General features: G+C 43.8%; 1 protein-coding gene across 2 annotated transcripts in view; it reads left to right on the top strand.

The window, feature by feature from the left end:
• Positions 1-13,826, top strand: part of LOC119479680 (transformation/transcription domain-associated protein) — a 90,843-nt gene that overhangs the window by 31,959 nt on the left and 45,058 nt on the right. For both annotated transcript variants that reach the window (XM_037755542.1, XM_037755543.1), the window contains 10 exons: positions 17-223; positions 3,985-4,143; positions 4,306-4,461; positions 5,932-6,042; positions 6,850-6,996; positions 8,899-9,112; positions 9,365-9,493; positions 10,335-10,484; positions 11,824-12,023; positions 12,466-12,587. In XM_037755542.1, coding sequence (XP_037611470.1) covers positions 17-223; positions 3,985-4,143; positions 4,306-4,461; positions 5,932-6,042; positions 6,850-6,996; positions 8,899-9,112; positions 9,365-9,493; positions 10,335-10,484; positions 11,824-12,023; positions 12,466-12,587 — 1,595 coding nt within the window. The remainder of the gene's footprint in view (positions 1-16; positions 224-3,984; positions 4,144-4,305; positions 4,462-5,931; positions 6,043-6,849; positions 6,997-8,898; positions 9,113-9,364; positions 9,494-10,334; positions 10,485-11,823; positions 12,024-12,465; positions 12,588-13,826) is intronic.

Below are 13,826 nucleotides of genomic sequence, written 5' to 3'. Positions count from 1 at the left end.
CCTTTCCTTTGTACAGGTCTTCCACAGCCTGCTGAAGGCCCACACCATGGAGGCCCGGGCCATCGTCCGGCAGGCCATGGCCATCCTGACCCCAGCCGTGCCAGCCCGCATGGAGGACGGCCACCAGATGTTGACCCACTGGACTCGGAAAATCATCGTGGAGGAGGGACACACTGTACCGCAGCTGGTCCACATTCTGCATCTCATCGTGCAGCACTTCAGGGTGAGCAGATATACAGAAGAACACACACACACACACACAGAATTTACAGTTTGTCAATAGTGCACCACCTTCTGTCAGACCATCACTATTGAATGTATTGATTCACAGGATTTTCATCCGGGCTGGGTGGGGCAGACAGACAGGACAGTCAAAACAAATCTGTTTTCTGTCCCAGTAATGTACAATACTCATGAGGGACTTGTCTGAGCAATTTGTGTGGTGTTCATCCCAATTTAGAGCACCTTTTTAAGGACGATTAATTACTGACTATCGAATATCACTATCTTATACTTTACGTTTGATGTTAAACTGCCACCACACGGAGTGAAAGGGCAACTGCCGCTGTAAATCCACGGGCGTTTGTTGCTGCTGCCAGCTCCCCCACTCAGTGTGGCTTCGGCAACTGCAGTGAACCACATGGGGGGAAAAACAGTTGAGAAGCTATTTTTGCTGATTATCTGAGTGCCCTGAATTAAGTGATGGCTCTTAACCAGTCCTAATGGGAATGGAGCATCATCATTAAAAGTTGGATTATCTTGTATGACCCAGTTAATAGTTTTTATAGTTGGGTTTCCACCTAAAGTTCCCCGGACTTTTAGTCCAAGGAACTACTTTTCAACAAACTAAAAGGATCCTCCAGCCCATCGTTGTCTGCGTTTCCATAGCAGTGGAAAGACCTGTGAAGATTAGGCAAATTAGTCCGCTGACGTATGAAAAAGCAACATGACATGGGACGAAGGCTGCTGGTGGTCGCATTAAAAACTCTACAGCCTGCAGTTCAGTGTGTCCGCCCATTTCATCTGGAAAAACACGTTTCAGTGTCTCACTGCGATGACATTTACTGCTGCACAGTAATTATTGATGCACGTTGGCTGCAATGAGTGAAATGAAGAGGAGAAAAAAGGAATTTAAGAGGGTCTGGCTCCACAGTGAATTATCCGTTGAGTGTTTAATGGCTATTTATTCGTGCTTTAGAACATAACCGCCATCAAACAATCAGAAAATAACTTTTTTTCTCTCATTCTCAGCACCGTCTCCCTTTTTAACGTTACAGCTCGCCCTCGCAATCTCTCTCTCTTTTCCTCTCTGTCTTTTTTTTTTAATCATTGGAAGGCCGACAGCACAGCCTAACTTTACTTACAATATAATCAAACAAAGAAAAATGTTCTCCCCTCGTCCTAAAATGGTCCTAAATCGATACTATAGTACTTCCTTGTTTATGAATGAAGCAGTACGTGAGTTGAAGCAGTTGAAGCAGCGGCTCTGTGAGTATGTTAGACCAATCAGCGACAACCATCCCTGCAAACTCCACCCTGAAAGTTCAGGTACTTTCAGAAAGTACTACACCCCACCAGGGCCTTTTTTGGGGGGGTAAAAAGGCCCCATCAAACGGGCCCAGAACTTAATTTTGACCCTTAGTCAACAGCTGGTTCATTCATCACTGGACAGTGGAGCTAATGGGAGCCGCCTGCTGCCTTTAATCGCCTTAAATGCAGATACAGTCCCCGGCACACCCTTCTCGGTGGTGATCAGCAGCGTCAGGGAGCGTCTAGTCCGCTCACAAGTCAACACCAGCAAAGGATCATTGGTTTTTATGTTCGCCTTCCTCCTTAAACTTCAAAGACAATTTCTGCCCTCTAGCTCCTTCAGATGATGTTTTCGCCGCCTCGCCGGTCAGAGAGCGACAGTCTCTTAGCAGAAGACTGACATTTTGCTCAGCTCCCCTCTCTATCTCACTGACAGGCTGCTCTCACTGGGCCAGATGACTAATCTAATGTAATCACATCAGCATAATTACGCTGGGGAGGAGATAATGACAGACAGATGAGAGAATTCGTGTGCATGTGTGTGTGTGTGTGTGTTTGATAAAGCAATGGCGAGATTGCGTGCGTGCTTGTCTGCGTGCACACGTGATGGACAGGGCTTAGCCACTCTGTCATTAAGGGGCTGTGAAGCCCCGCTATATCGACTATAATTACCCTCAAAGTGAGAAGCTTTAATATTCTTTGACACTGGCAACAGCCCTCAGATAGACATCTCATCTCTTGCTCTTTTGTCTGCGGCGCTTCTGTGTGTTTCAGAGTCCCAGTTCAGTTTGCGATGAAGCTAAGTGACTCTTGAGTGTGACGCTTGAGAGTGTGAATTCTCGGGGCTAAGTGTGTGTCATCATGTCCTTGAGACTAAGTGGGAATACGACTTCAGAGTTTGCCTCTTCTGACTCTGTCTCAAAGTGATTGAGCACCCCGTTAAACTTTGCATGTTAGCGCCCAAAATCTAGAGCAAAGTATCGCCGGCGTAAAAAAAAAAAAAAAAAGCACTTTTCCTGTATATACACGTAGTTGCCTTTGATTCACTTTTTATTTTTGCTAGCGTTCATGATAATGATGCTCTGTGGGCAGGCTGACCGGGATCTCTCGCAGTAAGACAGAGCCGACGCGAGGCAGGATTGTAGTCGGTTCACAGGGCTCTCAGTTGCCTGGAAACCTCTGATTTTTAGGCATTTAGACAAACGGTCTTCTTGGGAAACCTTTAGTTTGGTTCTAGGGGAAGAATCGCACAATAACTCACTCTCATAATTGCTTTTGGATAGTTGCTAAGGCAATGGAAGCCAGTCTCATTTATATGTGATGATACTGGCAAGACAGTTCATTTAACATGAAGCTGAGGGAAGGCAGAGGTTCTCCCTCATCTGTCGTGGATGCTCGGAGAACAAGTCTGCCAAAACCAGTAATGGAATAGAAAATCAAAAGCCAATGTAAATTAATATGCAAATTTGTTTAACTTCATAATTCTGTAATTCACATTTTTGTGTCTTACTGAAATTCATGTCTTTCAGTTGATGTGTTTGGGAAGGAGGAGTGTTTTTGTAAGAGGAATGATTTTTGATTGGTGGGTTTTTTCAGGATTGTTTGTACGCTTATAATCTTGCAAAATGTATCACTCTTTTCCCATTCTTCCATACTTGGATTCTGGTTTTCAGTTTTTTGCAGAGTGGAGGCTCAAGCTGTGCCCATGTGTAAAGTAAAGAACGCAAAAAAAAAACAGGCCCCAAGCAAAAATGGCATTTTATGTTGACGTTTGGGTCCTTTAAGTACTGCTCTGTCATCTGTTCAGCCTTGCTGGCTATCTTTTTCCCTTTTTTCCTGTTTCTTTTGAGCTCTACCACTGGCATCAGTGACCATCTGCCATTGGTGCTTTAGGGAAAGAAAAAATGCTGACACTTTGTGTTTAGAATACCAAATATGGAAAGTTTTTGAATCACTACATACTTTTTATTATTCTATCAGATTGATTTTACATATTACTTCTGATTGATAACATTTTTAAGCAGCCAAATATGTTTTTTTTTTTTAAATAAAACATCCACGGAGCTTTTAGAAAGGTGCCAAATAAAAGTATGGCTTTTTCCTAAAAAAAAATGTTTGTGAATGAATTTTTTTTTAAATTTTGACGTGTCAAAAATTAATGTTTTGTTTATCTCTCTGGAAGATATCTGACGTTTGGTTCCCACTTCTAACAAGGCTTGTGAGCCAATAGTATAACGACTTTGGTATGCCATGATATCGCGTTGTCGTCAACGATCAAGTTACCAGTTGATGTGAGAAAAAAAAAACTGGCTGAGTTTGATGTTATGTGCCTGGCAACCACCTGTTGTGAAGTGAATGCAATGGAACGGGGGAGAGGGAGAACATTAGTGCCTGAATGTTATCGATGTTATCGATAGCACCTTTCAATTTTGACATACTGCCGTCTCTTTCCAGGTGTACTACCCTGTGCGCCACCACCTGGTGCAGCACATGATCAGTGCAATGCAGCGTCTGGGCTTCACCCCCAGTGTGACCATAGAGCAAAGGAAACTGGCCGTGGACCTGGCCGAGGTGGTCATCAAATGGGAGTTACAGAGGATCAAAGACCAGCAGGTGTGTTCATGGATTGATTCAGGCAAAGAAGCTGTCTGAACTTCACACACTTTTTATTAACTTCAAACTTTTCATTCTGTTAACTATGATAATGTTGACTAATGGACTCATCTTCACCCTTATGCTCTTCTCTCCTGTCTGTCCCTCTCTTTGGTGTGGCAGCCGGAGTCCGAGGCTGAAGTCGGTGGCGCTGGCGGTGAAGGGACTAGCGGTGGTGCTGTGAAAAGAGGACTGTCTCTGGAATCTGCTGCTACTGCCGCCACCGCTGCCGGACAAGACGTCAAGAGGTTCCGCACGGCAACCGGAGCTGCCTCCGCGGTGAGCTCAATCCACCATCACTCAGTTGCCTGTAGAATGTGACTGTGAGTGACAGCTCCCTGTAGCCAGTCACTTTAGTGTTAGCTGTTACACCCTCCAAAATGAACAAGTGCATCCTCTTACTTTCAAAAAATCTTGCTGTCTGTCCCTGCGTTCCACACTCCTCTGAATGATTGCAGAGCGGTTTGAAAGATACTTTGATCAAACAGCCATTTTCACATCTGTCTGAGACAAAAAAATTGCCAACAGGAGGTGACAGCACGGTAGTTGTTGCCTTAATTCGTTTTTCCTCACAACAGTATTGCAGCATCACATCTGTTTCATCTCAAAATCCCACTGTGATCTGTTGTTTTTTGCGGTTTCAAACCTGGATGAGATGCCTTTTGTTGCAAGGAGTGCCTGTTCAAAATCAAAATCTCAGTTGTTGAATTACACTATGGTCAATATCTGATACATATAAAGTTTATTTATTTGCCTCACCTATTGTACAATGATATTTATTTTGATGAATTTCGGTATTCGTAATGTTGAAAACTTCAACTCATCCATTTACTGTATGTCTTCTGTTGCTGATGATTCTGGAATAAACCTAAATAAAGTGCTATTTTTTTCCAGATACTGCATGTCATGAAAATTACGTCGGCCCATATGCAAAATCTTGTTTTTTGACCAAATGCTACTTTTTACACATAAAAATATATTTAAATTTACCTTTTCAACAATTCTTAACATCAAAATCAAAACAAACGTGCAAAGTAATTATTAGGTTCTCTTAGTTTTGTATTCAAGATACTAGCTTACCTTATTAACTAAATGAAATGTACTGAATCAAATTTGTATGTGACACAAAAAGGCAATATATTATTTTGGATGGTAAAAAATATGCTTGGCCGGTGAGTTTTTTCATCTTCCAGTCCCCTTGGTCGGTGCGTCAAAAAGTTAATTTCGGACACTGCCTATAGAATTAGTACCTCTGTACCAAAAAAAAGCAGCTCAAATCATATGATGAATTGTTAGAAATCACATTAATACTTAAAAGCTATTGTACTTTCTGTAAGCACTAGCACAAGTCTTAATAGTTGAAGTCTTAATGACGGTGTAATTTCCAGTTTCTTTTACCTGATGTCAGGAGAAAAATGCAATAGCAGCATTTGTTTCTGCCTGAGACGAGGATATGTTAATTGCTCAGAAAGTTGCCAGGATAATTTTCATATTTTTTTTTTCAGCCTACTTTTCACTACAAGCAATGCAGACAAAAACCTGACTTTGTGCAGGCTCTTTGATATTCCCTCCTAACTAAGGACTCTATGCAGTGTTTGCACTGCAGTCCCAAAGTTTTACTCTGGAATCAGTTTAGTTTCTCCTGCCGCTGAAAGTTTAAACTCATCTTTGGTTATAGAATCTTTCTTCTCTCTGTCTTCAAGCAATCTGAAATATTAATAATTATAACATTTCTATGTGTGTTTTTAGGTGTTTGGCCGCAGCCAGTCCATGCCAGGTACAGAGACGATGCTCACCAAGCCTGTCGAGAAACAACACACGGACACCGTGGTCAACTTCCTCATCAGGATTGCATGCCAGGTAACACCCCCGCCATGACCGCCACACAAACACACACACCAGGTACAGCTCTGCCATACATAGTGCCTGCCAGGTAGGACACAACTATCCTAACCCCTCCGTGGTGAAGGTAGGACACACCTGGTGGCTGTCCTAAACGCATCTCTACACACACACATACACACAGAGTCCTTTATGTGTCTCCTCACACAGCTGTCCCTTGGTCTAGTGGCAGTGATGACCTTGGTTACAAGCTTGAAATAGACTGTTGAGATTTCACTCACCTTGACTTTTCCCTACTTTCTTTTTTTGGGCCAAGCTCCATTCTCACTGTTCATCCAACCATCTCTGTTGAATATAACCTTCTGTATAACCGCTGGGGATCACTCACTGTTCACTGAACAGTCACATAATCTTCTCTTTGTATTCCACTCGATAACAGTGTATTGTGATACCGAATTGATCCCTGTATAAAAAATGTTATCTTTCCACTGGCCGCCAGGGATTACCATCAACCAAAAGACACACCACACACAGAACTGATAGGGATTCATCTCAAGGATGCTTCCGCAGGGTGGACGCTTGTCAACATGAGGGCTTCTGCAGGGCTTCCTGATTGAAGGATTGTCTCCTTCCTGGCTGTGCCACTGTTGAACTCTAGCTGCATGAATGAAATTACAATACATGATGGCAGTCCTTGTCTCTTCTTGCCCCGTGTGATTTCTCACCTCGTCAGGACACCATTGTGAGATTGAAGATGAACACCCGTTGTCATTGATAACAATAATGATGCCAATCTTCCTCTCCCCCCCCCCTCTTCCTGTCTAGGTGAACGACAGCACCAATGTGGCCGGGTCTCCGGGGGAGCTGCTGTCCCGTCGCTGCGTTAGCCTCATGAAGTCTGCCCTCAGGCCTGACATGTGGCCTCGCGCCGAGCTCAAGCTACAGTGGTTTGACAAGCTGCTTATGACAGTGGTAAGATGGCATGTGCCTTCAGAGTGAGGCTACCTTTATGTTTCATAAAGCCACTTTCATGCTTGTGTTGGTGACATATTTGGTGCTAAGCCGCTGTGTTTCTGCACTGCATTTCCCAGAGATCACTTGTCAATCACTGTGTCCAGACCTGTAATGACTTCTCCTTTGATTTTCCATTGATGAATATTAACTTTCTAAAAGGGCCCGGCTTATCTCCTCTGTTTTGCGATGGGGACTATTGCTTTACAGCAGTATTTGTTTACCTGAGCATGTCACAGATTATTTGAAGTTGCCTGTGCATGTCATCAACGCCGTTTTAGGCAAACAAGTCTGAATAAAATTTAAAATATTCCGGCTTGTTGTTGCAGCTCTGAGCAATAATCAACAAAACAGTAAAGGATAACTAATGTGTCTCTGCTTTCCCAGAGACTACAGAAGTTTCCCCGTCTCCGCTTAAGCTCTGTCTTAGTGTTTGCTCTAACGCCTCCAAGTCCTTTGTCTGTTATCAGCAATACATGAAGTGAGGCGCCAACCGCCATAATGACAAAATAATGACAGTGGCGAGATAACAGGAGTCTATCCGGGTTGGCCTGTGCCTTCTCGTTCAACCCCCCACCCCCTCTCCATCCTAAACTCCACATCCTTGCCTTCTGTATCGCCCCACTGTGCCTCTCTCTGCATCTCTCCTCGTCTTTCCCTCTGTCTCTTGCCACCAATTCCTCCTCTCATCTCTTTCCTTTCTCTTCAGCCTCTTATCGCAGCCTCTCTTCTTGCTCTCTCTTTTTATCCGGCTCCTTCTCCACTCATCTCTCTGGTCTGATTCAGCACAAGTGTTCAGACAAGGTTATCGCCATGCGCCGGCAATTGTCACGTACTTCCCTTGTTCCCTTTTGGGGATCACTGCATTGGCCGCGCCTTTCTCTCTGCCTACACACACACACACACACACACATACATACATACACACACACACACACACACACACACACACAGACACACACACACACACACACACACACACAAACCCAATCAGCTCCTCCAGATCCCATGGGGATGGTCTGACAAACAAGGCTTTCTGTAGGTCTTATGCAGATGCACATACTCGGGCCCTTTCCCCCCTGGGAGCATGCTCTACCTGCCTAGCCGTCTTACCCAGACTAATGAACAATGCTCTAAATCGGATTACCTTTTATCATCTCATTGTACTGGCATGGCAGTGATTAAGAGTCGAGTGGCGTGAGAGGGCAAATGAGGAGGGGCAGGGGACACACACACACATAAAACATGCACACAATCACAAGCACATACATGTGTATGCCCTAATCTGCATTTCTCCAGAGACAAGGTCCCATTCTGTTAATACAGTGCCAAATCAATACTACCCTAATATCTACCAGGGGCCTTATCACAAGAGTCACCTTGTTCATTAGCCAAGATTAGTGCTATGGATCTGTCCCAGATTATCCTCTTGGCCCTGCCATCGTTGTAAACCTTGATTGCAATTTAGACAAAATTAGGACCCGATGTTTGGCCATTGATCTTTGGTTTAGCAGCGATCGCATTGCCTCGGTTCTTTTGTGCGAGAAATACCTCTGTGTGTAGAATATTGATTTCTGAGTTGTCTGGAATTTGTATGGAATGAAAACTTGAATGATTAATGCATCTACTGATGAATTTGCACATAGTTTTTTCTTGCTTTGTTTTAGAGATCTATACTTATGTCTAAAAAGATAAGCCTGGATAATTTCCTTCATATGGAGGTCACATTAATTAAGAAGCACAATGGGTGGTTCATATTTTTGTCTTTTGTAAAAAAAAAAAAAGAAGAAGGACACTTACAGTATTCGCTAACTTGATTCATGTGCACTGACCTCCTGGTTTCACTCCTCTGTGTCCTCTCAGGAGCAGCCAGCGCAGGCTAACATCTCCAACATTTGCACTGGACTGGAGATCCTCTGCTTCCTGCTGACAGTGCTGCAGTCCCCGGCCATCCTGGCCCATTTTAAACCCCTCCAGCGGGGCATCGCTGCATGCATGACCTGCGGCAACACCAAAGTCCTGCGGGCCGTCCACTCTCTCCTTTCTCGCCTCATGAGCATCTTCCCCACTGAGCCTAGTAAGTCGCCTTACAGTGCTTAATTCTAACTGAAAGAGGCCGGTTATACTCATAAACTCAGGAAAAAACACTGCATGTCTTAGAACTCCCACCTGTGTTCATTGAAGATGCGCCAAAATATTTGCACCACTGTTTTGTGGATCGATTAAATTCTTATTTTTGCTTTTGTTATGCCATGTGCTAAAAGCAAGGCATTGATTTAGATTCTCAGCTTTTCTTTTGTCTGAAGCAAACACTGCTCTCTCCCTCCAGGCACATCAACAGTGGCATCTAAGTATGAGGAATTGGAGTGTCTGTATGCTGCTGTGGGCAAGGTCATCTATGAGGGACTCACCAACTATGAAAAAGCCACGAGCAACACTAACCCCACACAGCTCTTCGGTAAGACCTTCAGCTCTCCACCTCTTTTTTTTTCTTTTTCTCATTTATCATTTTATACCCCCTTGTGCTCTGTACTCTCACTTTGTTGCTTATAAACCCTGTGTGTTGTTTTTTTTTATAAAACAATTTTTCACACTCCCACTCTATCCTTACAAAACCAAGCCACCTCAGTCACTTTTTAGCAATTAAGCCGGTGAGTGGGTCGTTAAAATGCAAGCCGATGAGCCCCGCTGCTTGGGCTAACATCTGGTCTGTTTAAACGGAGGCCACAGTCCAGCGGTTTGGGAAAGGTTGTCTCTGGAAGAATTGCTGCTTTCGGCCACCCTCCCCGTACGAACATTACTGTTATCCTCCCAGATGTCAGAGAGTATTTATGGGAAAAGCTTACATTAAAGCTTATTCCAAGGAGACAGTTATTAGATTTTTCCTTCTTTTATTTGAAATATGCAGTAGCTTTCTAAATAAAAGGGCCCCCAAGGTTACAAATGGCTACTGGAGAGCATTCTAAAGGTAATGCTATTTTATACGGTTTCCCAAAATGGCAGTTGTGGTCAATAAAAAGCATTTGGTATCCTGCTGTCACAGAGAGGCAGCACTGCGTGACATTTTAACATTTGTCTCCCCTCTAGGGAGCAGCGACAGAGAGGGACATTACTCATACATACCCCTGCCTTTGTGATAAACTTTACTCAGATTCCCTTCAAAAAAATGAAACAAAGTCCTTGTCATGCTGTGTGAATGAACACAAGCTGACTGCAGGTGTGTGTGTGTCTGCTACTTTGCCCCTACAGAGGTTTAGGTTCTTGTCATATTGTCTATTCCCCTTTCATTTGTCTTCCAGGAACACTGATGATCCTGAAGTCAGCCTGCAGTTACAACGCCGGCTACATCGACCGCCTCATCTCGGTGTTCATGCGCTCGCTACAGAAGATGGTGCGGGAACACCTGAGTCCCGCGACGGCCAACCCAGGGGTCACGGAAACCAGCACGGGTAACACGGACATGACACGCACATATACAGTATACCTTTACAACATAAAGGATGATCACATACACACATACATACTTTTAATTGGGGTTTTAATAAATACAAGTTGTTATGTAGTCCACAACCGATACAAAATATATGCTGACCATTCCCCCAGCACCGTTAGAGCTCAGAGATCCACCGGACATCAGTTACCATTTCAGTTGAACTTATTCTACGGGGTGGCAGTTACAGCTGGCTGACATTATCAGGAAGGCTAGTGTGCGTACTTTCCCCAACCCTGATCCAACAATGGGTTGTCTGTGCGTCACATGCACACTTGTATGTTCCTCAGACTCAGTTAGAGCTCAGATATCCCAGGTATCTCAGCTGTGCCTGGCTCCACACAAAGACCGTATCAAAAAGTTCTATATCAATGACCCCAGCTATGTTCTCAATAGCTGTTGTGGTCAGGGGGAGATCCCCTCTACAGATCGTCTGGTTTCACAGGGAATGCTCCTCAGCTCTGGTTCCCACCCCGCATTGTCTCTTAGTCTCTCTCCGGATAAAGCAAACAGATGGTCACCTTGTGCTGTTTTTTGGGTACACACTGTTTGACGTGGAACCTCTTGACAACTTGCCCTATATATGTCAGGCAGCAAGGGTAAATAGTTTCACAAGTGTTTAGGTTGTTTAGCTTCCTTGTGACTATTACAAAATTCCTCAAGGTTCCCAGTCTTCTCTGAGCTTGGCTTCACCACATTTATAGAAGTCAGGCAGTACGTAATTCCTGTTGCTACTTTCTCAGATGGGAGGTAATGGCTGTACGATGCTATCCGTGCTTTAAATTGGCCCCTAATGACTATATCGGGGAAACACAGATATTTACCCTCCACTAGGCGCATTAAGAGTCACAGAGCCCAAAGGCTATCTGACCAGCGAGGCCTTTTGCCTCTAAGGATTGTTCATGTCTCGCTAATCTAATGAATTTAACTGAAGTAGTTCCATCCCTAATTGTATTGAAACTGTTAAGTTGTATTTTGGCTGCTATCGCTACAAAAAAATATATATAAGTGCAAGGCTCACATTGTTAAACTCTTGAGAAAATAAGACACAAGGTGTGACTTTATTTTCAGTTACAGCTCAATAAAGAAAAAGAATCCTATATGGTGGTTGCTTACCTAGCTGATAGTGAAGACAGACTCTACTCAGCTGGTGTCTTTTATACAATACTTTATCCACAAATGTCAGCAAATACTTTCCATCAATATCAATACTAAAATTGCTAATGTTTTAACTCTGTTCCTTGGTAGCTTGTTTGTCTTAGTGCTGCTTCTGACTACGAACCTCTCTGTTCTCATAGTGACCAGCGAGCTGGTAATGCTGAGTCTCGACCTGGTGAAGACTCGACTGTCCGTCATGAGCATGGAAATGAGGAAGAACTTCATCCAGGTCATCCTCACTTCGCTGATCGAGAAGTCGCCCGACCCCAAAATCCTCCGCGCCGTCGTCAAAATTGTCGAAGAGTGGGTGAAAAACAATTCTCCCATGGCTGCGAATCAGGTAAGAAAAAAAGCCTTTTTCTTAGCTCAGAGACTCTGAAACAATATTTAGCTACACAAATATAATGTATGCAAAGGAATAGAAAATGCGTGATTCAGCAGATCATCGCATTATTTCTTTGATAATAGCAGGTGTGAATCAGAGGACTGAATCAGCAAAGTACATTTTAAAAGGTGTGAAACCTTTGGACAAACAACAAGCAAAGCACATTTTTCTAAACCCAGTGAGGTTAACATTAGCATAATACCCACAGAGGTGTCTTTGGTCTTTATTTTCTTTAAAGCTGTAGAAGGACAGCACCCAGTAAAAGGCTGAGCTGGATGGAGAGAGACACAGTCACAAGAACAAAACTGAATAGATTATCTGTGTTTCGTCTCTCTCTTTACTTTTCCTCTACATCTCCTTTCTAACCGACACCCCTCTTGTCGCCCTCCCCCTCCAGATGCCCAACCTGCGCGAGAAGTCCATCTTGCTGGTGAAGATGATGACCTACATAGAGAAGCGTTTCCCCGATGAACTTGAGTTAAACGCCCAGTTCCTGGACCTCGTTAATTACGTCTACAGGTAATTACCGCCATTCATCACATGGCCAAATGGCCGTGCCGCTGACGCCACGCCGCCCTTGCATCCATCCTAACGCGAGCGATGAAGGTCGGGAGGTTGAGGCGGTGGAAAGACACGGGAGGTTGGGTCAAGGAGTTACAGAAAATGGAGATGAGGAGGAGGGAAGCATGAGTAGTGTACCATTCATCTTTTTTTTTTTTTTTGGTAAGATCAAAGTAAGGATAGGGAAAGATAGATCATTGTAGATAGATGGTAACGGTAAAAGTCAGTTGCTGGTGCATGGAAGCAGAGGAATTAATTAATAGAAATTGAAAGCTGTAGGTGGAGAGTAGGAGTGTGGCATTGTGCAGAAGGGGTCAGAGAGACAGCAGGTAGTGATGGAGATAGATAATGTGCCAGGGTCTTTCACGGGGCTACAGTAGTGTCAGGACTCGTGACAGGACACCCAGCAGGTGGGGGCCAGAGGGGAGAGACCGTCCTACCGCCCGCTATTCATCAAACCTGGCTCTCTTTGTCTTCCTGTCTTACCCACATACACATTTAATCAGCCAAATGCACCCTGTATTCCTCCACCCCATCTGCTCATCATGTCAAAGGATTTAAAATGAGCAGTAAAGCCATGATGGACAGCAAGTAATGATAATGGAATGATAAAGCAGCTGTGCCAGAACAATGTGTGATTAAGAGAATGGCGCAAATAGGGGCAATATGCAGCTGTGGCAGCGTCGCCTTTTGTTGTTGCTTTTATCCCACCCTCCCTCTCCTCCTTCTGTGATGTGAATCATACCCATGAGGCCCATTTAGTGCAGCAAGATGATGTAGAAATGATGACATTTGTTATTTAAGTGTTTAATGCATGACGGTTGGTGCTTTACTAACAGTGGAGTATTCACATCAAAGATGCTTAATTTCACCGAATATTCAGTGTTAACTGCCGTCTCCTCGCACTTCAGTGATTCCCAGTATGGCACGACGCGGCTGTTTAAACATGCTGGCGCCTTGCGTTTGAATGTTGCTCTGAGATTACTTTGTGTGCTGGTGATATGTTCAGAATCTTACATCCCTGCCGTATTTATAAATAACCCCTTAATCCCAAAACAAGATTATATTCTGCTAATTAGTAGTATGTGTAATTATGTCTACAGTTACACTGAAATACCACACAAAAATGAGCTGTAATAAATTACTCTCATTGTATTCTATTGGATTATTTTGACAATTTGTTTGGGATAATTTCTT

This window comes from Sebastes umbrosus, chromosome 20 (genome assembly GCF_015220745.1).
Source record: "Sebastes umbrosus isolate fSebUmb1 chromosome 20, fSebUmb1.pri, whole genome shotgun sequence".
NCBI classification, from domain to species: domain Eukaryota; kingdom Metazoa; phylum Chordata; class Actinopteri; order Perciformes; family Sebastidae; genus Sebastes; species Sebastes umbrosus.
The sequence above is the reverse complement of the archived record's forward strand: the minus strand, read 5'-3'. Positions and strand labels throughout refer to the sequence as shown.